Source organism: Rhinopithecus roxellana, chromosome 3, assembly GCF_007565055.1.
Source record: "Rhinopithecus roxellana isolate Shanxi Qingling chromosome 3, ASM756505v1, whole genome shotgun sequence".
Taxonomy (NCBI): domain Eukaryota; kingdom Metazoa; phylum Chordata; class Mammalia; order Primates; family Cercopithecidae; genus Rhinopithecus; species Rhinopithecus roxellana.
The window spans coordinates 68,507,209-68,531,812 of NC_044551.1; the positions used below are offsets into that span (position 1 = coordinate 68,507,209).

At 38.9% G+C, this 24,604-nt stretch overlaps 1 protein-coding gene across 1 annotated transcript; it reads left to right on the plus strand.

Moving 5' to 3' along the window:
• Positions 1–1,578: 1,578 nt before the first annotated feature.
• On the plus strand, positions 1,579–24,180 carry IL7R (interleukin 7 receptor). The gene is made up of 8 exons (XM_010362910.2): positions 1,579–1,786; positions 5,592–5,730; positions 11,875–12,032; positions 15,654–15,811; positions 18,048–18,216; positions 19,015–19,108; positions 20,081–20,156; positions 20,552–24,180. The coding sequence occupies exons 1-8, from the start codon at positions 1,705–1,707 to the stop codon at positions 21,053–21,055; spliced, it is 1,380 nt and encodes a 459-aa protein (XP_010361212.1). The 5' UTR covers positions 1,579–1,704; the 3' UTR covers positions 21,056–24,180.
• The last annotated feature ends 424 nt before the right edge of the window (positions 24,181–24,604 follow it).

Below are 24,604 nucleotides of genomic sequence, written 5' to 3' on the forward strand. Positions count from 1 at the left end.
CAGCTAATTTTAGCCATTTCACAAGCCCATAGGTGCAATTCTACCTAATGACAGTGAATCCAACAGAAGTTCATAACTCTAATCACTTAGTTTCTCTGCACTCCTCACCTTATGATTGCAGTCTTGTGGTGTCTTTCCAAAAGAGAGCCACTGCGAATCAAACATAGAGGTTTATGGCCTAAATCCAGGTTAGATTATTTTTTTCAAGAAAAAGAAAAAAAAAAAATCCAACAGTTACCAAGAAGCAGTTAGGCTTTACAAATACCACCACTTTAACCATGAGGCCATATTAAGAAGGTTTTTGACTGGCATACAGGTTCGGGGGAGTCTGAGTTGTCTGTGCCATGGTCTCAGACTTCTGCCCTGTATACCTAGGCAGTAATATAGTTCAAATGTACTATACGTACCTGAAAAGTTGTGTGGCAATCAAATTTTCACAAATAGAATCCTGTTTTAAACACACTAAGAAAGGACCTACTTTACCCTTTAAACAAGAGGTCAGCAGACTTTTTCTACAAAGGGTCAGATAGTAAAGATTTTATACCTTTTGTACCATACAATCTCTATCCCATCTACTCAGCTCTGCCATTGTAGCATAAAAGCAGCTGTAGATGATACACAAATGGGTGAGGCTATATTCCAATGAAACATTATTTGCAAAAACAGGTGGTAGACTAAATTTTGTCCCAAGGCTTACTTGGGGACAAAATGATCTTTTGAAAAAGAAAAAATAAATAAATAATTTTAAAAAATTGGTCCCTAGGTCATAGTTTGCCAACTCCTGCATTACATTAAACAAATAATTCTTGAATGTCTACTATGATGAGTAAGATATGAGTAAATACCAGGGATACACAGAGAACAAAAGACAAAAACTGCTATTCTTGTGAAACTTGGAAGTAAGCTATTTAAAATAGACCTACGATAAAGTACTTCATATAGTGCAGACTGTTTCTTTAAAGCAAAACTCACTCCAAACAACCAATTGATTCACTTTGTAAGTTTGAGTTTTTGTCTTCAGATTCTTTTAAAGTGGGCCCTTAGGCACGGTGGCTCACGCCTGTAATCCTAGCACTTCGGGAGACTGAGACAGGCAGATCACTTGAGGTCAGGAGTTCAAGACAAGTCGGCCAACATGGCGAAACTCCGTCTCCATTGAAAACTCAAAAATTAGCCCAGCATGGTGGCATTCGCCTGTAGTCCCAGCTACTCAGGAGGCCGAGGCAGGAGAATTGTTTGAACCTGGGAGGTGGAGATTGCGGTGAGCCAAATCATGCCGTTGTACTCCAGCCTGGGCAACAGAGCAAGACTCTGTCTCAAAAAAATAAAAATTAAAAAAATAAATAAAGTAGCCTCTAGCCTAAGATAGCTTGAGCCTAGGTGTGAATCTACTGCTTTACTTTAAAGTAAGCGCAGTAAGTGTGGGGGCTGCAGGGAATATCCAGGAGGAACAATAATTTCAGAGGCTCTAGGTCTCTTCATGTCCTTTACCTCTGCTTACAGCAGCAATATTTTTACTCAGACTTCCTGTTTCTGGAACTTGCCTTCTTTTTTGCTGTGTTTATACTTCCCTTGTCTGTGGTTAGATAAGTATAAAGCCCTAGATCTAAGCTTCTCTGTCTTCCTCCCTCCCTCCTTTCCTCTTCCTCTCATTCATTTCATACACACTGGCTCACACATCTCTCTCTCTCTTTCTCTCTCAGAATGACAATTCTAGGTACAACTTTTGGCATAGTTTTTTCTTTACTTCAAGTCGTTTCTGGAGAAAGTGGCTATGCGCAAAATGGTGAGTCATTTCTTACTTTTCTTATGGATTTTGGATTATCTGTAGCATGGTTTCAGGCTACTCAGTTCCCTAACAGACCTGAGTCAGGCACTGGGTTGGAGTGGAGTTTGAGAATTTACTACATATTCAGTCATTTTTTTAAATGTTCTAACCACCATGACAGGGGGCAGGGGGTCAATACTATGGGTGGTTTATAAGACCTCAGAATTCTCAAGAAGGAATGCATTTCACTCCCAAGTGTAGATCTTAAATGTTGAAAGATTCCTCTGCTCTTACAAAAAGAACACTCATGTAGATGCTATGACTGTGCTTGTAGGAAAATGTCCAAAGTCATTTTACCTTGTCAGGAGATCAAATTGGATTCATTTTGTTTGACTTTTTAAGAAATCCTGAAAGCACAACTTTCAGGATGAGATAATGTCCAGAAGCAATCAATAGCTTTGTCTGCGTTGACCAGTGCTATATCCTCAACACCTAAATCAGTGGCTAGAATATGGTAGACATCCAATAACTTTTGAAAGTGTTTTCAAAATAGTTTTGAGAGATTTATGTGAGATTTTAAGTAAATAACTGACTAGAGAAAGATCTAAATAAGTTTACTCATTGCAATACACTGAATTGCCTCTACACCAACAAATTGGCCATATGTAATGATTCTCTTTGGGATCTAAAAAACTTAGTACCAAGAAGCCAACCCAGCCCATATGTAAACACATTGTAATTATAACAAAACTAGACAGAAGCATCTAACAGTAGCAGGAGGCATGTGGGAATTTAGACAATCAACTTGCTCCTGCAAATTAAGCCCTTTCACTTCAAGAGTTAAAGAGTATTTGCCTGTAGACAATATCAAACACATCAGCCTAATGACTCAGCTTATATATTTTGAGTCATGTAATTACGAAGGATGGAAATCCCTAGAATTTTCTCATTAAGGGAATTGTCAGAGAGTTTGACATTTTTTACAGTGTATGACTCACTTTATGGGGGATGATCATTATTCTATGCTAAACATTGCCTTGGATTTCCACAAAGACTGATGTGTGGCAGGAAACATAAATCTTACTCTCTTTGGTGTCATCTATACTCACTATTTCACCATGGTGATCATACTATTTTTAAAATATATAAGAATTCTAGTTGAAAGCTGAGTTTTCACTTTAACTTTTTAAGTTTTGGATTTTTTAGAAGATGTATAATTACCCTATTCACATGATTACATCAAAATACTTCCCAGTTTGGGGTATAAGGAATTCACATTCAGTTGCTGCTTGTCAAAAGTTGTCAATTTTCTGATCATCACAAGGATGACCAAGAGAATAAAGGTATACTTTTTAAAAATCCAAATCATTTACACTATTAATCAACTAACTCCATTCAGTAGGAAGAAGACTTCTAAATGACACTGGCTTGCCTATGATACATATTCCACAAAATTTAAATTTTTATGGATAAATATGTCTAGATACCTATTTAAATATGAATAATATTAATTATTGAGCATTTAAAGAATAATAGATTAACTCATTATTCAAAAGCTCCATGTAATTTCAAAACCATAGTGATTATAACACCTTCAATTGACATAAACTTTTTAAAGAGAAGCTCAAATGTTTCATGTACATTTTCAGAATTAGAATTCTTATTTTACCTTTTCATTACTTATTTCTCAGAAAATGTTATACTCATAGCTAATCTCTATTAAATCCTTACTGTGTTCTAAGTTGCCTCTTTGTATATATCCATTCAGTGATTGCTCATAGCATGAGTTTACATTATTAGAACACATGTTTTAGAGAAGTTGCGTACCTGACAGAGGACCACAGATAGACTATGCAGACAGAATTTAAATGCACATCTGTCCAGCTCTGACACCACAGGTCTTAACCACTGTGTACATTAACTACTCTTAGCCAAGAATTTTTCAGCTCGTATCATGCACAATATTCTCTTTGTGAAATGCCATCACATTTTATAAGTCATTGAAGGGAATTTTTCTTGGTTACAAAGGAACTCTGCCCAGTAATATCTACTGAAAAGTCAGTGAGCTGCTTCCTAAAACACAGCCATTTTAGGTGCAGGAAACAGGTATAAATGGCTCATTGTATGTTGTATGCTTTGCCAGACTGAGTGGAAGTGGGAGTCCTTTGTTTTGTGATGTGGGTGCTGGCATCTGCTAGAGTGTGCTGTCTCTATTGAAGAATCGTGAAGACAAAGCTGGCCCACAGGATGTCTGAATCCAAATAATAATGTATGTTCTGTGTACAGGATTGGTGGAAGAGAAAATGTCAGGACAGTGTGAGGAGTGCCATGTAAAGTCAGAACCACCGCATTTAGAAAGCTACCACTGCACAGGGAAGAAATCTAAGTCTACAAAATTAGCGGGCTGCCTCTCATTATTTCATGCTGTCATCAGAAGGAGGGCCATACCCTGCTGAAATTACATAAAGAGTTTTGCTGGTGGCAGAGCTGTGAGCTAGATGGATTCTGGGAATGGCCAGAAAGATAAATGCCTGTGGCTGTGAGCACCACCCATACCTATGGTCTAGCTAGGACTGTTTGAGATTTGTTGCTTTGACTGAGCCAACCTGTCATTCAACTGCTTGGTCCATTTACAATCAGCTTTACTAACTTTCCCATTTTCCCTACTGAGTTATTTAAGTAAAGAAAGTGCTGTTCCAATAGCCCTTGATCTCTGGGACACTCAACTGGGATTCGATTTTCTGTTTCCAGTGTAAAGCCTTGGAAGCATCTAATTTCTAGTACCAGTGAACCAAAAATACATGGACGCAGTCCTAGGCTCACACTTGAGCACTCTGAGAATGGCTTTGCTTGCTCTGGATTTTCTCAGGTTCCAGTGGTTGTACACTTTCTGACATATTTATTCCAGCCTCACTTTGCTATCATGTAAAACATACATAAAAAATGTAGATTTCATTATAGGGTCTACAACTCAGCTTAAGAAACCAAATACTATTTGTGACAGATTACACTTTCCAAAAGTAATAGCAATAAAAAAGAAAATTTTTGGTTCCCCACTTTCTTCCAGAATCCTGCTAGAATCTATAAGATACTGTGTCTATAGAAGAATCTATAAGAGCAGAAGCAGTATGTACAACATTCACAGGAAGTTTCACCAAATCTGAGTCCTGCCAGATCTAATTTTTTTCCTAACCACATTTGTCTCAGTCAGTAGCTTAAGATAATGGAGATAATCAGTGCCACTTTTAGTTGGGATGCCTTTTTAGACAAGGGAAAGTGACTTCTTGACTTCTTAAAAAAAGCAAAATTCTGACTGCAAGATAGCTATCATTGTCCTTCATTTAAGAAAAAAAAAGATACTAGGGAGGGAATAAATTATGATTTGTAATAAAGTCAAAAGTGAGATTAGGTAGCATGAGGATAATGGAAATAAAGTGTCTCTTCTTTGAAATGTAGGGACAATCAATGTAACAAATGTAGTAGAAGAAACTCCAGTTTAAATACAGAAAAGAAATGTGTTCAGTGCCTCTGGTTCTTTAACTCAGAAATGTTTGGCGGTTACTTACTCATTATGATGGATTTTTTTTTCTATTGGAAAACTCTGTTAGCATTGAGCATTTTTGGTTTTTTTGTTTTTTGCTGGTTGGTTGGTTTTGAAGCATTTTTCTTGTCTTCGCCCTTGGGCTTTCCTTCCTTAGATAATACATAATCCATTACTACTGCATGTCTGCCACAGAGTCTGCTATTTTATTAAGGTCATGCCATATTTCAAAAGGATGCATTTATTTGTTTCATTAACAGCTGCATGTTTGTTCCTCCCCAGGAGACTTGGAAGATGCAGAACTGGATGACTACTCATTCTCATGCTATAGCCAGTTGGAAGTGAATGGATCCCAGCACTCACTGACCTGTGCTTTTGAGGACCCAGATGTCAACACCACCAATCTGGAATTTGAAATATGGTGAGGGATGGTGGTTTTAATGGTTACTTAGGCATCCTCTGTCTCTCTTTTCATGTGGTCTTTTTAATAGCTGCAGAAGAAAGAATATGTGGCCTAATTAACAAATGTTAGCATCTAAGGAATTCCCAACAGCCTCCTGAAACTACTTGTCCTTCACCAAAAACACTCATGCAAATCTCCTCTCATGGTCCAACTTTCAGATCCTGAGGCTCAGTCAAATGACACTCTGGATCTTGGGGATCCCACATCCCTCCCAACTTCATGTCAGAATTTAAAACCTGCGTCTCCTACAACATGCCTCACCAAAAATCTATTTGCCCAACATGAGACAATCCAGTGTCTTCAAGTTGCATCTGAGAGTTAAACTGCCTTGTTTCCAATCCCGATACCAGTGCTTACTAGCTTTTTGACCAAGAGAAAGTTATGTGATATATCTATGCCTCAGTTTCCTCACCTGTAAAATGAGATAACCTGCCTCACAGGAAGGTGGTGATGGTTAAATAGTTTCATCATGTAAATCATTCCAAATAGCCAGTGAATAACGAGTAATGGGGAAGCAACATTAAATTATTCTGTGAATATTGACCTAACTTCTACCATCTTGACACAATTTGACTTCAGATGATCCTCTCAATGTAAATTTTCCAAAAATCCACAGGAACAAGTTGGCATTTTTTTCACAAAGTCTCACAGAAAAGGCAAAGAAAAAGAGTCTTTGATTTGAAAGTTTACTAAAGGTCTCAGGGAACTTTATCTTCTCCTTCCACCATAAGTCATCTCTTGTTGCCAAGGGTTACTATCTCTGGTGATTTGAGACACTACTCTAACTTGAAATTCTGATGTGAAGCTATCTCCAAATTCATATCCGAATGACCTAATTTTTACTTAGTGTCCTAGTGAGCAAAGTAAATCAAGATCCACCAGTAGTAATAGAAGGCTTCCTACATTCCATAGACACTGAGACAATTCTCCATAGTCCATAGTCCAAACAAGCCCTGAATTCCTGTTTATGTTAATTTACGGGAGCTTCCTGCATCTATTCATTGCAGCGCTTCCTGCTGCAGTCCTTATATAAACATGCTCTTGGACTTGAGTAGTGTACTGTGTTCTCCGTCTGCCTCTGTTCACTTCCCTAACACATTTTCCAGGAATAAAATATGTAGAAAGAACCGGAACCAGTTCAGTGTCCACAATCTAGGCTGGAAATGGATTGCACTAAAACAGCCAAACAACTCATTCAAACAATGCACTCGTTTTCATGGGCAAATCACTCTCCCACACAGAGGTTTGACTTTGGCTTTTTGGCTGGTGGGCTGAGTGTTCATCCTGGTTTCTCTTGGCCAAGCTGAGGTTGACCTTTCTGTTCACGTTCATTCACACCATATTTGACCACTTCCTTGCCCACGTGAACACACTTACCCTTTAACATGTCTCTTGATTTTTCCTGTCATATTGTAATTGTAATCTGTCCAGAACCTCCTCTATTTGGGTTTTCCAATTGGATTCAGGTATTTCAGTTGGAAAGGGACTGCCTTAAGAAATATTTTCAGCAGAAAATATAAGTATGAGCTCTTTAATAGATTAACTCCTGGAGTTCAGAGCCCTTAAAAGGATGCCTAGTTTCACAAGACAGCTATATGGTCATCCTTGACTGTCCATTGCTCATTAATTTCTTTCTCAAAAACATGGGAATGAGCTGAGAATACCATTTTAGATCCCCCTTAAATTCCCAACAGTGCCAGAAACTTGCTACAGGTTGGGGCCTGTAATTGGATATTTCACACATACTTTCCTTACAAATATATTCTATACTCAAGGATTGAACTAAAAGTTATTGTCCTAGCTTCTCTACAACCCATGTTTACCTAAAATTCAGAAATGGGACCCCGCTCCCAGTCTCCCCTTCTAGATTTATTTATCAAATCGTGACAACGTTACGATCTTCAGATCTTTCCACCTGGTGTTTGTCCTAAGCTTATTCCCTGGTATCTGTCTACCTTACCCAAAAATTCAGTTTTTATTTTTATCCTGTTCCAAATGGGAAAGCCCATCTACCCCAACAAGGAACACAACTCCCTAGTAACTTTGAAACACACACACATACACGCATACTCTTTAAAGCCTAAACAATTGCATACCCTAAAAGATAGCAGTTAACAAAAGTAACGATTTGGGAGAACAGTTTTAAGGAATGTCCCCAAAGTAATCAATATATTTTGCCAGTTAATTAACTTAACATTTTTCACCAATCTCTAGTTTTCATGACCGTAGGAGCTTAACCAGTCACTCTCAGACCACAATAAACCAAAGGTGAAAGATTCTGTACCTAAAGCTGGGGCACTCTCCCCTGTGTTTAACCTCCCGGCCAGCTCACCCGAAGCTAGACAAACATGCTCCTCTTTTTGTGCTGAGTCCAGGAGCCGTTCTCGAAAGGACTCATTTGAGCACATTTAGAGAAGAGTGTACACACATCCAGTTCACCAAGGGAAACCAACACACACTGTGGGTTGTAGGTAGTAAAAGGCCTTCCTAGAACACACTCCTTAGGATTTAAACAAAATTACATCTGGTTAATGGAAAGAATTCTTTCATATACGCAAACTTACCCAGAGGAACTTTTTTCTGCCCAGATCTTCACTTCCAATTTGACCCAGTTATGCCTCTTTAGAGCTATTTGGCTGAGCTTAAAGAGCACATAGGAAAAACAAATTGGTAACTGTGTTTATCACAGAAGAGGAAAATTAAATTTAGGGTTAGGAAAGGAAAATAACCCTTGGATTTTACTTTTATTCTATCTTTACAATGAGAATATATACCTTTGTTACTTCTTTAATTTTTACATTATTTATTTATTTTTGTTTACTTTCTTGTTTGATTACAATGGATTTTAGGGGTAAAATTTATGTGTGGTAAAATGCACAAAACTTTAGTGAATTTTGAGAAATGTCTATGACATGTAGCCATTCCAACAGTAAAGATATAGAACTTTTTTTTTCCCTAGAAGGATGCTTCATATTCCCTTCCAGTCAATCTTCATATCCCAGGAGCAATCATAATTCTCAGTTCTATTACCCTTTGGTTTTTGCCAGTTTCCGATTGTTCTTATTAATAGAATACTCTTTATTCTTTTCTATTTTCTTTCATTTAACATAGTGTTTGTGAGAGTTAGCTATGTTGATGTCCATCTCATCGCTCATCTTTTCAATTGCTGAATAGTAATTCCATTGTATGAATATACCACAAATTTTTAATTCTTTCTCCTCTTGATGAATATTTGTGTTTTTTCAAGTTTGAGACTATTCTTTCTTAGGTTGCTGTTCACATTCTTGGACAAATCAGTTTGTGAATATGTATTTTCATTTCTCTGGGTTATAAAACCTCAGAATGGAATTGCTGTGTCATAAAGTAAGAGTGTATCTAAGTTTATAGGAAACTGCCCAACAGTTTTTCAAAGTGGTTATACCATTCTACTCTCCTCCCAGCAATGCATGAGAGCTACACATCATTTGCAACATTTGAGTTTGGGATAGTATCTCACTAGGCTTTTAATTGCGTTTCTCAAATAACAAATGTTGAACATCTTTTCATATACTTGGTAATTTGCATGTCTTCTTTGGGTTAGAATCTGTTAAAATCATTGAGTTATTTGTCCTTTTATTATTGCTGGATATGAGTTCTTTATACATTCTGTATACATTTCCTTTGTCAGATAGATGTATTGCATCTATTTTCTAGTCTGAAGTTTGCTATTTTATTTTCTTAATGGTGCATTTTACTAAGCAAGAGATTTTTTTGTCTTGATGGAGTCTAATATATCATTTATTTTCTTTTATATGTAGTGCTTTTTGTATCCTTGCTAAGAAACCTTTGCCTACCCCCAAAATTGGGAAGATATTTTCTTATGTTTTCTTTTAAATGTTCTACAATTTTAGCCTTCATATTTAGGTTAATATCCGACATATAATTAATCCTATATAACTATGTGGAACTAGGGTTTATATTTTCTATACATTTACTCAGCTGTTTCAAAGAAATTGGTTGAAAATGATGTGCTACGACTCCATTGAATTTATTGGGTGCCTGCATTTAAAAATCCATTAACATTATATGTGAGTCTATTTCTGAATTCTCTATTCTTTCCATTGGTCAATTTATTTATCCTTATGCCAGTACTAAATTATTTTGATTATCATAGCTTTATACTAAGTTTGAAGTCAGGTTTCTGAGGCTTCCATTTTCCAGTGTTGTTTTGGCTATCATGGGTTCCTTGTATTTCCACATAAATATTAGAATCAGCTTGTCACTTTCTTAAAAAATTCTGCTGAGATTTTGAGTCATATTATATGGGCCATTTTGGGGAAAATTTCATGTTATCAATATTGAATTAGCTAGTCCATAAACATAGCTCTCTATTTATTTAGATTTCTTTTAAAATCTGTCAACAATGTTTTGCCATTTCTAGTGCAAAGACCTTGAACATCTTTTATTAATTTTGTTTCTAACTATTTTATGTATTTATTTACATCATAAATTGAAATATCATTTTTAATTTTATTTTCTAATTGTTTGATGCTAGCCTATAGACATATAAACTTACTTTTGTATCATAGCCTTGATAACTCACTTTATTCATTTCTGTAGTTGTATTGAATATTCTTTACCATTTTCCACGTGAATAAACACGTTGTCTGTAAATGCTGGAAGTATTTTTTCCTTCTTTCCAATCTGGATACATTTTATTTGTTTCTCTTGTCTTATGCATTGGCTAAAACCTCTTGTACATCACTGAATAGAAATGGTGAAAGTGGATATTCCCATCGTGTCCTGGTCTTAGGGAAACAATTCATGTTCACAATTTCAGCATTAAATATGATATTAACTGTATGCTTTTGTAAATGCTCTCTATCAGGTTGAGGAAGTAACTTTCTATTTCTTATTTGCTGTGAGTTTTTAATATGAATAGATGCATTCATGTTACTAAATTATGCTTTGAATGCATCAGTTGACTATAACCAGGTTATTTATGTCTTCTAGTCTGTTAATGTGGCAAATTATATTGATTAATTTTTGAATGTTTAACCTGCTTTGGTTTACTGAGATATGCCCTACTTTGTCATTATGTATTAAAATTAGTGTGTTAGTATTTTCTTGTAAAATTTTGCTTATACATTTTGAGGGATATTTGTCTATCAGCTTCTTTTCTGTAATATTTTGGCCAGGTTTGGGTACAAGGATTAAGTTAGCTTCAAAAAGTAGGTTGACAAGGGTCATTCCTCCTCTAGTTTCTAAAAGAATTTGTGTCTGATTGGCACTATTTCTTTCCTTATACATTTGATAGAATTTACCAGAATATAACCCTCAGGCATAGAGTTTTCTTTGTGGGAAAGTTTACTGATAATAAGTTTAATTTCTTTGACAGAAATATAACTCTTGAAATATTCCATTTCTATGTGGGTCAGATTTACTAATTTGTGTTTATGAAAACATTTTCATTACATCTAAGCTATTATATACATCAAAATAACATTTAAAATTTCCTTATTGTACTTTTAACACCTGCATGTTCTATAGTGATATCTCCTCTTACATTCCACATATTAGTAATTTATATCTTTTGTTTTCTTAACCGGTCTTGTTAGGGTTTATCGGCCAAAATTACCTACAAAAATCCCTTACATTACCCATCAAGTATATGTGATATTATGTATATAACCCTTTATACTATGTTATCATTTTCTTTAACTCTTTTTTAATCAATATTTTTACGACTCTTATTTCTCACATATATTCCTATGGAGCAGCAAAAAAAAAAAGCAATTACCTTTCTACCTGAACAAAGCATTTGTGTTTCAATGATCAATTATAAAAAATACAGAAATGTCCTATAATTTTATAAACATGTTTTGACTATTTCAGGTTCAATTGCATCTAATTGTAAGTAAATCATCACTAAGTATAATAGCAGCAGAAAGCCATATGATTTTAATTCATTATCTCTCATTCCTGAACATGCCCCCACTCACCCACCCACATACCTATGAGCAGAGTTAAAGTCTAACATACATCAATGTGCATATGATACTATTCCATTGTATACAGGAACTCCTACCTGAATCAAGACATATCTCCTTTTTATTCCTACAGTGGGGCCCTCGTGGAGGTAAAGTGCCTGAGTTTCAGGAAACTACAAGAGATATATTTCATCGAGACAAAGAAATTCTTACTGATTGGAAAGAGCAATATATGTGTGAAGGTTGGAGGAAAGAGTCTAACCTGCAAAAAAATAGACCTAACCACTATAGGTAAGAAGTTGTATATAAGGGTATGGTTGTCATTTTGGGGATACCTGAAAACACTGTGTCTGGACATTCTGTAGGTTAAAAGTAGACAAGTAGTGGAAACAATTGGCAATAGACAATAGCTAATTCCCTACTGCAAATTTTTTTAATAAATGAAAATTTTGAAATTTGTACTTTTCTGCCATGAAAGAATTCTGAGGATCTTCAAACCCACCTGTGAAAGAGAGTGTTTGTGCAAATCCACATTAAGAGTCTAACTGGAGCTGGGTTTCTTGTCATCCATCCACAGGTGTCCTTTCCTTCCTTACCTGTTCTTTCCTTCCTCACCTGTCCTTCTCCTGAATTCTTTGTGGTATTCTCCCCAAATCCCCAAATAAGTTTAGCTAACTTGTCCAGTTATTTTAAAAAGTATATATGCCTTCTCTATTAGTCAGAGTTTTCTAGAAAAAAACAGGGAATCAATAGGAGAATAGATAGATAGATAGATAGATAGATAGATAGATGGATAGATAGATAGATAGACAGATAATTGACAGGAGAGATTTCTATTAAGAAACTGACTTTTGTGGTTGTGGGAACCAGCAATTGCAAAAATCCATAAGGCAAGCCAGTAGACTAGAAATACAGGAAAGAGTGCAGTACTGAGTCTAAATTCCACAGGGCAAGAAACTCAAGCAGATTTTCTGTATTGTACTCTTGAGACAGACTTCCTTCTTCTTCAAGGAACCTCAGTCTTTGCTCTAGAGGCCTTCTACTGATGGGGCAATGCCCACCACATCATGGAAGGCAACCTACTTTACTCAAAGTCTACTGATTTAGATGTTACCCATGTCTAAAAAAATACCTTTAGCATTCCCTATTCGCACTCACTTCAACACTCAAAAAGACAATTAAAGGTAAGAGAGCAATACTCATTAAAGACAGGAAAGAGTGAGAAACCTAGCTCAGCTTTGTCTCAGTTTTGTTTCACTAAGATGGTAAAATAGAGAGTTAAAGCAGAAGTTCCATGTGTGAACAATTAACTTGTGAAAAAGCAAATGTAGTAGAAAAGAGACATTAGGCAGATGGCTGTGCATGTTGGCCACACAGAAGCAGTGTTGGCCATGACAAGTGTGGGTCCTGGTTAGTGGCAGAGGACCAGGGATGACAACAACAGGGTATCTCTGAGGTTATGAAAAAGTTGGGTTCTGATCATTTGGAGATGAGGCCTCTATGGATAGGGCACCATATCTAAAGTTTCACCATTTACATTGCAAATATACATTCACTTCTCTAAGAGTGAGCAGAGAAGGCAGAGGTTCTGAGTCTTCTGACAAGGTCCTGGAGCATCAGGGGAGAGCCCATTCTTACAAAACTCCACACCAGCATGCAAGCACTTACATGCACGTAAGCACTAACAACACACCAAGAGCCTCCAGGTGACACCTGCCACCTCCAAATCCCCATATCCCACATGCTTAATGCACTTACAGTCTCCATCCCCCAGAAACTGTAAATCTGACATGCCTCATCCGAACGGCAAGGGGGAGAGGTACGGTACACACACTGCTGATAGCACAGGCCCCTTTGGAAGGGGTGGTGTGAGTCCCTTGGGGCTATGGAAAGCACCCCTGGACAAGCAGGATGAGAGGTGGTGGAGGCATGTCTCACAGTAGCATCTCCTTCTAGGTCCTAATGGGACACTTCATTCATGGAACTACCATTTAAGTGAATTTAAACTGGATGCTTCTGATTGAGCCCCAGAGCTAGCGCTCCCCTGCCACTACCTGCACCCTCACTTCCCCTTGTTTAGGTGTCTCCCAACCCAGTAAGGCCGAAGAGGGAAGCTTCCTGCCTTCCCACTTCTCTGGGCAGAGTAGATTGATATGATTGTTCAGATTGTACGAGGATGTATTCCCTCTAAAATATTGCTTGACGAATGAGCCCCTTTTTCTAATTTGCTCAAATAAATCATTTGGGCTTGAGGCAGAACTGTCCAGAGGGCACCAGGACCAGCCATTGTGATATGTAACAAGGTAGAGAAACAAAAGTTAAATGAAGAAGAGTGAGCCTCAGAATCAAAGAAATGAATTTGAATCCCTTTAAACCATTTTACAGGGACCTCAACATAATTAACTTCTCTGAAATTCAGTTTCCTTATCAATATGCTGGTGATAAGTGACTGTTGTTTGAAGACAGCATAAGCAAAGCATGCAGTACTTAGGAGATGTGTTCTTCCTTTAATTCCTCTATTATTAAAAGATGGGCACGGGCCAGGGGCTTCAGCTCAGAAGGCCTTGTTGAGAATGGGATGGAGGGCAGGAACCAGGGAGAGGGGCAAAAGCATTGCCATCATTCTCCGTTGGGCTGTTCTCCAGCCACCGCCTTTCCTCCTGCTCCCCTCTAGGTCCAGGGCATCTTTCCTTTTGATAAACTTCCCTTTTATAACGCATCCAAGGGTGAAAAACGAAGTCACTACTTTTTTTTCAGTACCTGTAAGGCAAAGCAGCAGAAACAGGCAGTCACCACTATGAACAAGTGACTACAACAAGAACTGGGCCAAACTCTGCATTTTATTGGGCTGGCAAGTAGCTCTAAATCCCAGCTCACACTCTACCGAGTGAAAGTTTGATGAACCCACATCCTCTTGTGAACAACTGCGCCCGAGATCAGTCATGCAAAAAGTAGCACCCCCATCCCCAGACAGCTAACTTCCCAGGCTGTGATCAATGAGCAACCAAGAGGCCAGGACAGGGAAGTCTCAGGACCTTTCTAGGAAATCAATACCTTTCTCTGGGTTTGTTCTACCTGAAGTAATACTGATCTCCCTCCAGCAGCTTGGCATGTGTGGAGCATTTGATCCTAACAGCAACTCTGCAAGGCAGGAAGGCAGTAGGAGGAAGCCCAAGAGGAATTAAGGCATTCCTTCAGCATTAAGGCAGTGAGACTGACAGAGGGGACCCCCGAGGCCACTCTGGAAGGTCTTAGCCAGGGCCAGGATGCAGACCCTTTGTGTCACTGTAGCTGAGATGAGGTGCAAGGTTCACAGCATATAACCTAATTTTATTACAAGAATGAAGACTCAGAATTTAAATACTCCTGCTTTGGGGCTCATTAGCAACAAGTTCTCCAATATTCAAAAGCAAAGAGGATGTGTTTTAGTGTAAAATTAACACTAGCTGCTGTAACAAATAAGCCCCCAAACATATGATATCTCAAACACCGTAAGTTTATTTCTCACTCACATCAGAGTCAAAATGGATGTTTCTAACCTGCAACTGGGGCTTCTCCAAGCAGTATTCAGGGCACTTTCCATCCTGTGGCTCCACCGTCTGTAATGCAGGACTCCAAGTAGTGGAAGAGGACACAGCCAAGGAGTCACATATGGGTGTGTGTCTGGGCCAGGATGGAAGTGGGTGTGCATTTCTTCTGCCCACCTCATTCACAAGGCCATACCCCACTGCAAGGGAGGCTGGAGAATGTGGACTGGATTTAAACCCAAGAAGAAGAAATGGTTTTCTGAATAGTTGGCCATTTACTGACACCAAAAGGGTCAAAGTGATTTGCAGAGGAGATGAATTTAAAATACTATAATTATTTCCTTGGCTGCCCTTTAGACAGAATTTATTTCTTTTTCTTTTCCAGTTAAACCTGAGGCTCCTTTTGACCTAAGTGTCGTCTATCGTGAAGGAGCCAATGACTTTGTGGTGACATTTAATACATCACACTTGCAAAAGAAGTATGTAAAAGTTTTAATGCATGATGTAGCTTACCGCCAGGAAAAGGATGAAAACAAATGGATGGTATGTAGTTCAACTACATTAATAAAATAAAAACATCAATGTTTTCTGTTTTGTTGGCCTAGTGGTGCATTTCCCCTGGGAGGACCCAACAATTTTGCTTTCAAAACCTACCTTCTACTGAAAGAAGCTCCCAATATTGGCCCCATGAAAACCTGGGTCTTCCCTAGTGCATACTCTTCTAGCTCTGGTTATTTTTTCTACTCTAATTTTGGTCTTCAGAATGTTTCTACATTAGTGAGTTGGATAACAATAAAGATTGAGGTCAAATTAATCCTCTGTATTCAGGGGCCTCAAAAAGTATCATGTTTAGTGCCGCTTTCATAGGCAAATCTGGCAAAAATGTTTATCTGGTTATGATCACCAAGTCATAGCCACATTCTCGCTTATGGGATTCATGGGACCAGCACGAGGTAAGGAAGAGAGGCATAATGTTTGTCTTTGTTTTGTTTTTATTTTAAAGCCCAAGGTCTTTGTTTTTGAAGTAACAGCTTAATTTTTCTTCATAATCAGGAGGGTTACTTAGATGCTCTCTTCATGATTTGTTGAGGTTGGAATGATTTGGCAGTCCCTGAAATTTATTTTGGGGAGGAGGTGGCAGAATAGTGGAGTGTACCAGGTTATGAGATTTCTGTTAACCCACCAGCCTAACTTCTGTTTTTTCTGCACCTCAGAGACGAAGAGGAGAGATGATGATTTCTCTTTCTCAAGACCTTCTTATTCTTGCTGTCCTCTTTTTTCAGGCCAAGATTGGCCTTGTTTGTTTGCAGTATGATGCAAGATGCCACTTGCATAAATGTAACTCCTTCCCCAAACCACTTGCTCCCTCCTTCTACTTACCCACCCCACCCTTGATCCTGCCATCTTTCATTATTCATGTGAAAATTGCACCAATGGAAAGCAACTTAGTGGAGAAAGGAAGGATTATGAATAAATGCTTCCAGGACAATTAGTTAACTAAAAAAAAAAAAAAAAAATTTTTTTTTTTTGAGATGAAGTCTTGCTCGGTCATCCAGGCTGGAGTGCAATGGCACGATTTTGGCTCACTGCAATCTCTGCCTCCCAGGTTCAAGCAATTCTCCTGTCTCAGCCTCCCAAGTACCTGGGATTACAGGCACCCACCATCATGCCTGGCTAATTTTTGTATTTTTGTAGAGCTGGGGTTTCACCATGTTGGCCAGACTGGTCTTGAACTCCTCACCTCGGGTGATCCACCCACCTTGGCCTCCCAAAGTGCTGGGGATTACAGGCGTAAGCCGCCACGCAGGCCAAAAATTTTTTTAATTAAAAAAATTATGATAAATGCCTAGCCGCCTTCATATAACAACAACAAAATAACAGATGATTTAAGGAAATTATATAAAAGTGAAACTCTAAACAAACTAGAAAAAATATAGCCAAATGTTTACATAATCTTGACATGAAGAAAAACATTCTTAAGCACCAAAGCTATAGAAGGAAGGAAAGGATTGAGACATGTGACTACATAAAATGTAGAGGCTTATATATGTCAACACACATAATAATCAAAAATCAAAAATGCAAATTTAAAAGTAGGCTTAAATTGCCCCATAAGCAGCTGATAGATGGTTAGTATCATTAATAGATAACAAACTCCTATAATTCCTTAAAAAAATCACAATAGAAAAATGAGCAAAAAATTTGGGAAAAATCTCATGAAATATGGAATAAATTCAATAAATACATGAAAATGAACTAATTATCAAATAAATACAGATATAAATAACAATGGACTACTTTTTATCTATCAAATTTACAGAGTTTTTTTTATCTTAAAGATAATACACTGTGTGGGGGAGGCTTTTGTCTCTATATCACTATTCACAATGTAAAATGGCATCTTTCTGGAAAGAAATGATTCCTGCTCAGTAACCTAACCTAACATTTCTTCTCCCCTTGATATGCAAAAGGATAGAGAGAAAAGAAGAAGATATTGAAGTGTGGAAAGGGAGAGCCTGGGCAGTGCCTAACTCACCTGAATAAGACCCACCATTTCACTCTCCTCCTAGACCACTCACAACATCCTTTATAAGCTCAGATTCTGTCCCTAATCTTGCTGTTGACTCCTTTACATATCAGAGCTCCTTATTCTAACAAATATGAGACAACCTTGAGAGAATGCTTCTGGGACTAAAGGAATCCCACTTGAAATGATGTGGGAGATTCAGGCAATACCTCTTTTCCCATCCTAAGAATGTAACTGCACTCTACTCTCTAGCATGTGAATTTATCCAGCACAAAGCTGACACTCCTGCAGAGAAACCTCCAACCTGAAGCAATGTATGAGATTAAAGTTCGATCCATCCCTGATCACTATTTTAAAGGCTTCTGGAGTGAATGGAGTCCAAGTTATTACTTCAGAACTTCAGAGATCAACAATAGCCCAGGTAAGGAATGGTGGTAGAGTTTTTGTTCCCCCAGAGTGCTTTGCATGTCAAAGTGTGGGAGCAAGTGAGAGTAAGATTGTTGAAACTAAGCTGCAAAATAGGACACTCCTGGAGGGCATTCTTACACTTTCTTTGGAGAATGACTTGCCTGCTGTCTTCGCTCCTTTGGTAAAGAACAAGGAAGCACAGGGAGCGGGGTTCTTATTACCTGAGAATTAGTACAGGCCGTCTGTGTTCCTGGAAGCTGCCATACATTTTGAACAAAATCTCCACCCACTACCTCCAGTTAACCAATTTAGCCTGGGACCCCAATGGTTGCAGTCTTTAAGTCCCCTCTAAGAAGCACCTTTACTGGTGTCAGGTATGTGGGCAGGTGTGGCTGTCCTGTATCTCCTTTTCCAGAAGGATGAAGACGTCCTTGGGACTGGAACTAAGAATGTCTAGGAACTGAGACATCCCCTCCCTAGAATTTGCAACGGGTGAACATCTCTTTCATCAACTCCTGCTCTGGCTTCTTTCCATTGGTAGAAAGTTAAGAAGGGAAGAGAGCATTGGTACCTTTGATGCTAGATCATGTTTACATTTCAAGTGGCAGATGCTCTAGGCCTGTTCACCCAAGTCAATGCCTTTTAAACCAAAATCCCTCCATAAAGCTGTCACATCTTTCTGTTAACTCAAAAGCAATTTTCAGGAAGTAGTAAGTCAGCCCACATTACTAAGTAAATGCAAAGCATCCTGAGACCCTACCCCCACTGCATGGCTACTGAATGCTCACCACGATCTATTCTTGCTTTCCAGGGGAGATGGATCCTATCTTACTAACCATCAGCATTTTGAGTTTTTTCTCTGTGGCTCTGTTGGTCATCTTGGCCTGTGTGTTATGGAAAAAAAGGTGACCTTCTTCAACTAATAAAAAGGGTGATTGTGTGGGATCACAGACAGTCAGAGCTTGAGTCCCATTTATTGATGAGAAAACCACAAAGGGGATTAAGGCATTTCACAAATTTAGTGCCCAATATCCCTGTCTATCCTCAGTGAATTTCCACAGTTAATTTCATAAGAGGCAAAAATGTATAAACTGGACATTAGGCAAACCCTGTACCCGAAGTAAGAATTCTGTAATGCAATGTTTCCCAAGCTTTTCTTTCAGTATCTCCTAAAGGTTGCAGAAGCCATCATTCATGGCAAATGCACAATGCACTTGAAGTCTTGACTTTAGGCATATAAATTCATGGGATTTTGTATTCTAATCCATGCTAAGGCTATGTTTGTTTCATCGTAAAAAATGATGTTTTAAATATGCACTTGCTAAGTTACTTACTATACTAGGAGAATGCCCTTGGCAGAAGGCTACATATCCCCAGGATTACAAATACCTTAATTTGAAAAGTACTGCCTTGAAAGTACTAAGCAATTTCCCTGGGCAACCTGAAAAATATTCCCCCACTTTCATCAAAATTAGCTGCCAGAGTTGCTGTCAGTAAAGGGAAGGAATAAAAAGACAACACTTAAATTGGAAGTAAACAACGGGGTCAAATTGTACTTCCATAGCTCCACCAAAACTACCTCCTTGCAAGCCTCGGTATTCCTTCCCTCTAGGGCTTTTTCCCAGAGGTATATTATTGTCATGTCTTGTTCACAGAATGGATTGATAGCAGTGGTCTCTGGTCCAACCCCTCCTTGAATTGATAGGGCACCGAGGCCCACAGAAAACCAGTCCCTTGACCATGGTCACCCACCTAATTGTGATAGAGCCAAGACTAGGATTCTGTTCTTCTGATTCCAGGCTTAGAGTAAGTGGGAAGACTCAGTGTGCCTGTGCCCTCTGCCATTCACTTCATCTATCAATGTTCTCTGATTTCAGAATTAAGCCTATCGTATGGCCCAGTCTCCCTGATCATAAGAAGACTCTGGAGCATCTTTGTAAGAAACCAAGAAAGGTGAGTGTTTTTGGTGCTTAAAAAGTATTGTGTTGGCAACATCCCAGTGGTCAAGAATGATATTCCAGGACAAGGAACAGTTGAACCTCACCTTTTGGTATTTGATGCATCCTGTAACTGGGGCCCCTCCTATGACCCTAGCTGCAGTAGGGAACTGAAATAAAATACACGTCTCAGAACTTCTGGGCTCCCTGGGGCTAGAGGTCATAGCCAGTGGTCACTTCAAGTCTTGAAGTGTCTCAGAAGCTCCAGAAGCAAAGAGTCCATTGAAGAATATGCAGGCAATTCTGCGACATTCCCTGTCAGAAAACTCTTTAGACCTACTCTGGAACTGAACATTTGGTGGTGTGTCTCTCTGGTGCCATCTTAATGCCTTCTCTGCTTTTTCCGTGCAGAATTTAAATGTGAGTTTCAATCCCGAAAGTTTCCTGGACTGCCAGATTCATAGGGTGGATGACATTCAAGCTAGAGATGAAGTGGAAGGTTTTCTGCAAGATAGGTTTCCTCAGCAACTAGAAGAATCTAAGAAGCAGAGGCTTGGAAGGGATGTGCAGAGCCCCAGCTGCCCATCTGAGGATGTGGGCATCACCCCAGAAAGTTTTGAAAGAGATTCATCCCTCAGATGCCTGGCTGGGAATGTCAGTGCATGTGATGCCCCTATACTCTCCTCTTCCAGGTCCCTAGACTGCAGGGAGAGTAGCAAGAATGGGCCTCATGTGTACCAGGACCTCCTGCTTAGCCTTGGGACTACAAACAGCACCCTGCCCCCTCCATTTTCTCTCCAATCCGGAATCCTGACGTTGAACCCAGTTGCTCAAGGGCAGCCCATTCTTACTTCGCTGGGATCAAATCAAGAAGAAGCATATGTCACCATGTCCAGCTTCTACCAAAACCAGTGAAGTGTAAGAAACACAGACTGAACTTACCGTGAGCAACAAAGATGATTTAAAGGGGAAGTCTAGAGTTCCTACTCTCCCTCACAGCAAAGAGAAGACAAAATTAGCAAAACCCCACTACACAGTCTGCAGGATTCTGAAGCATTGCTTTGACCACTCTTCCTGAGTTCAGTGGCACTCAAGATGAGGCAAGAGCATCCTGCTTCTACCATGTGGATTTGGTCACAAGGTTTAAGGTGACCAAATGATTCAGCTGTTTTTTTTTTTTTTTTTTTAAGAGGAAATAATGAAAGAGTAAAGAAAACGAATGAGGAGTGAGGGAGGCAGGAAGAGAGCATGTGGGGAAAGAAAGAAAGGAAAATAAAAAATTATAGTTGCCATTATTAGGATTTAATATATATCCAGTGCTTTGCAAGTGCTGTTGTGCACCTTGTCTCACTCCATCCTGACAATAATACTGGGAGGTGTGTGCAATTACTATGACTACTCACTTTTTTATAGATCATTAAGTTCAGAACTAAGGAGTTAAGTAACTTGTCCAAGTTGTTCACACAGTGAAGGGTGGGGCCAAGATATGATGGCTGGGAGTCTAATTGCAGTTCCCTGAGCCATGTGCCTTTCTGTTCACTGAGGACTGCCCCATTCTTGAGTGCCAGGTCTCACTAGTAACAGGGTGTGCTTAGATAATTTATGATCCAAACTGAGTCACTTTGGAAAGTGAAAGGGGAACTTACATATAATCCCTCCAGGACAATAAGCAGAAAGTAGGACTGCCCCCAGACAAGTGTGAACATACATATGGTCGCTTAAATTAAAATGATTATGAGAAAGAAAGAGGGGGAGAAATGGTCTTGTGGGTGTGAAGTCCCATGACCAGCCATGTCAAGAGAAGGTAAAGAAGGCAAGAAAAAGCCATGAAGCCCATTTGATTTCATTTTTCTGAAAATAAGCTCAAGAGGGAATAAATTAGAAACTCACAATTTCTCCTGTTTGTTACCAAGACTGTGATTCTTTTGCTGCTACCACCCAACCACATCCATCCGTGATCTCAGAGGAACATGTCACTGACCCTGGACACAGGTACATTTGATGAGTGAGAGGAGGCATGACCCCTCCCATGTGTATAGACACTACCCCAACCTAAATTCATCCCCAAATTGTCCCAAGTTCTCCAACAATAGATGCTGCCACAAACTTCAGGGAAAAAGAGTTGTAAGTACATGCAATGAGTGAACTGACTGAGGCTACATTCTTGAAGATATACGGAAGAGACATATTAGTGCTTGATATTTATCATCTTACCTTTCTTGGTCTAGATTGACTTACAATGACTAGCTCAAAGTCAAGACAACTCAGTAATGTCAGCTCAGGGAAGTGCAGCAAACCCCTCTCCCAAGGCCTTCAAACCCTGGTTGTTCACAGAACCACAAAGGGCAGATGCTGCACAGAAAACTAAAGAAGGGGTCATAGGTTTAGGGTTTTGTTTGAGATTTGTTGTTATTGTTTTCTGTTTTGAATTTTCTTCTTTGTTCTGTTTTTACTTTATTTAGGGGGACTAGGTGTTTCTGATATTTTAGTTTTCTTGTTTGTTTTGTTTTGTGTTGTCTGTGAATGGGGTTTTAACTGCGGATGAATGGACCTTATCTGTTGGCTTAAAGGACTGGTAAAATCAGACCATCTTATTCTACAGGTGAATGTTTTACTTTCCGAAGTGCCCTCCTCTGCACCAGCAGTAATAAATACAATACCATAATCCCTTAGGTTTGCCTAGTGCTTTTGCAATTTTCAAAGCACTTTGATAAGCATTCCTTCCACCTCCTTGATAGACATTTATGGAAAGCCTGCTACATGTTAATCATAGTGTTAGGCACAGGGGACCTAAAGACAAATGAAAGGATGGCATTCTGCCTCATAAATTACAAAACCTAATGAAAGTGACAGTTTGGTAAACAAATTATTATTATATTATAAAATGCTATAAAAGAGGCATATTGAAAGTGCCCTGTTGGAGACAGGGCAAATGCCACAAAAATGATGTAAATTTCCATGGAGGAAAAGTAGAATCTGCCTGGTTTGTAGGCAGCAGAAGACATTTTTCATCAGTGGGCAGGTGTTCTTTACCTTTTGTAGAAATGGGAGTCAAATCTCAAATAGGAGGCTCCACAAAATCTCATGCGAAACCTAGGTCTCTGATACCTTATTCACAGAGGTTCTTTGAAGTATTTATTGTTACTTTCTTTGACTTATGGGAAAATTGGGACACAAGAAGACAGGTAAACTACCCAACCTCACACATTAAGTCAGAACTGGGAGCCGTGATTTTGTATCCTTGGTATAAATAGACAATCTCTCGAAGAAATGAAGAGATGACCATAGAGAAACGTCAAGATATCTCCAGCTCTAAAATCCTTTGTCTCAATGTTGTTTGGCATGTGTTTCATTGGAATTTAGTGTCTGAGCATCTGTCTGTTACTGTAGTATTTAAAATGCATGTATTATGATCGTATAATCATAACTACTGTTAATTCTTGATTACATACCTAGGGACAATGTGTAATATAAGATTACTAATTGGTTCTGCCCAATCTCCTTTCAGATTTTATTAAGAAAAAAAATAAACCTCCTAATCAGAGACAATGTATTAATCAGAAGTGTAAACTGCCAGTTCTATATAGCATGAAATGAAAAGACAACTAATTTGGTCCAACAACCGTGTCTGGGTCTAGGGCACCGTGGCTTATTCGGTTGATTTCCTACCAGCCTTTGCCTCGTCCTTCAGACAGTGGTTTCCATGGGAATTTGCTTCAGAAAAGCCAAGTATGGGCTGTTTCAGAGGTGCATACCTGTGTTTTCTTAGCTCTTCTAGAGGGGCTACAAGACTTGGAACGGGTCAGGAAGAATATGTGGTAGAGCTCCTGGAAATGATGCAGATCAGGAGGAATTTTTGTCAGCTCCATGGTTTATTGTTGGAATTATTCTTTAAAATACCCATTGTTCACTACAGTGAAGATCTCTGATTTGACCGTGTATTATCCACATGCATTACAAACATTTCGCAGAGCTGCTTACTATATAAGTGTACAATATATGTAACCATCTCATATTTAATTAAATGCTGTGGAACTCTTTGTGGCTGTGTCTGTCTTCTCTGGAAACTGTGGCTAGAGGGATTCCCAGAATGGACCACACGTCTCTTCAGCCCCTGAAAACTCACCCCCCCCCATGTCCATGGAAAAAATTGTCTTCCACAAAACCAGTCCCTGGTCCCAGAAAGGTTGAGAACCACTGCACTAGAAGACAGTCTGCTAGTAGTTAAGTCTCAATGTGTCAATGTATTTACCAGAGAGAACAGTGTTGCTTCACTCAACAGGTGGTTCAATGGAAGCCCTGCATGGACACCTATTTCACTTGGTATACCTAGTCCCTACAGTCTGTAGAGAAGTGGCTGGAGATTAGGCTTGGAAGAATTGGTGGGGGCCAATGATTAAGCATTTGGCATGGCAGCCTAAGAAGTTGTCATCTATTCTGCAGAAAATAGAGGTACTTGGCAGG

Coding starts and splice junctions, on each gene's coding strand:
- IL7R (XM_010362910.2), top strand. CDS start 1,705: ATGACAATTCTAGGTACAACTTTTGGCATAGTTTTTTCTTTACTTCAA. Junction 19,109..20,080: donor TGTGTGTTATGGAAAAAAAG/GTGACCTTCTTC, acceptor CTCTGATTTCAG/AATTAAGCCTATCGTATGGC. Junction 20,157..20,551: donor TTTGTAAGAAACCAAGAAAG/GTGAGTGTTTTT, acceptor TTTTCCGTGCAG/AATTTAAATGTGAGTTTCAA.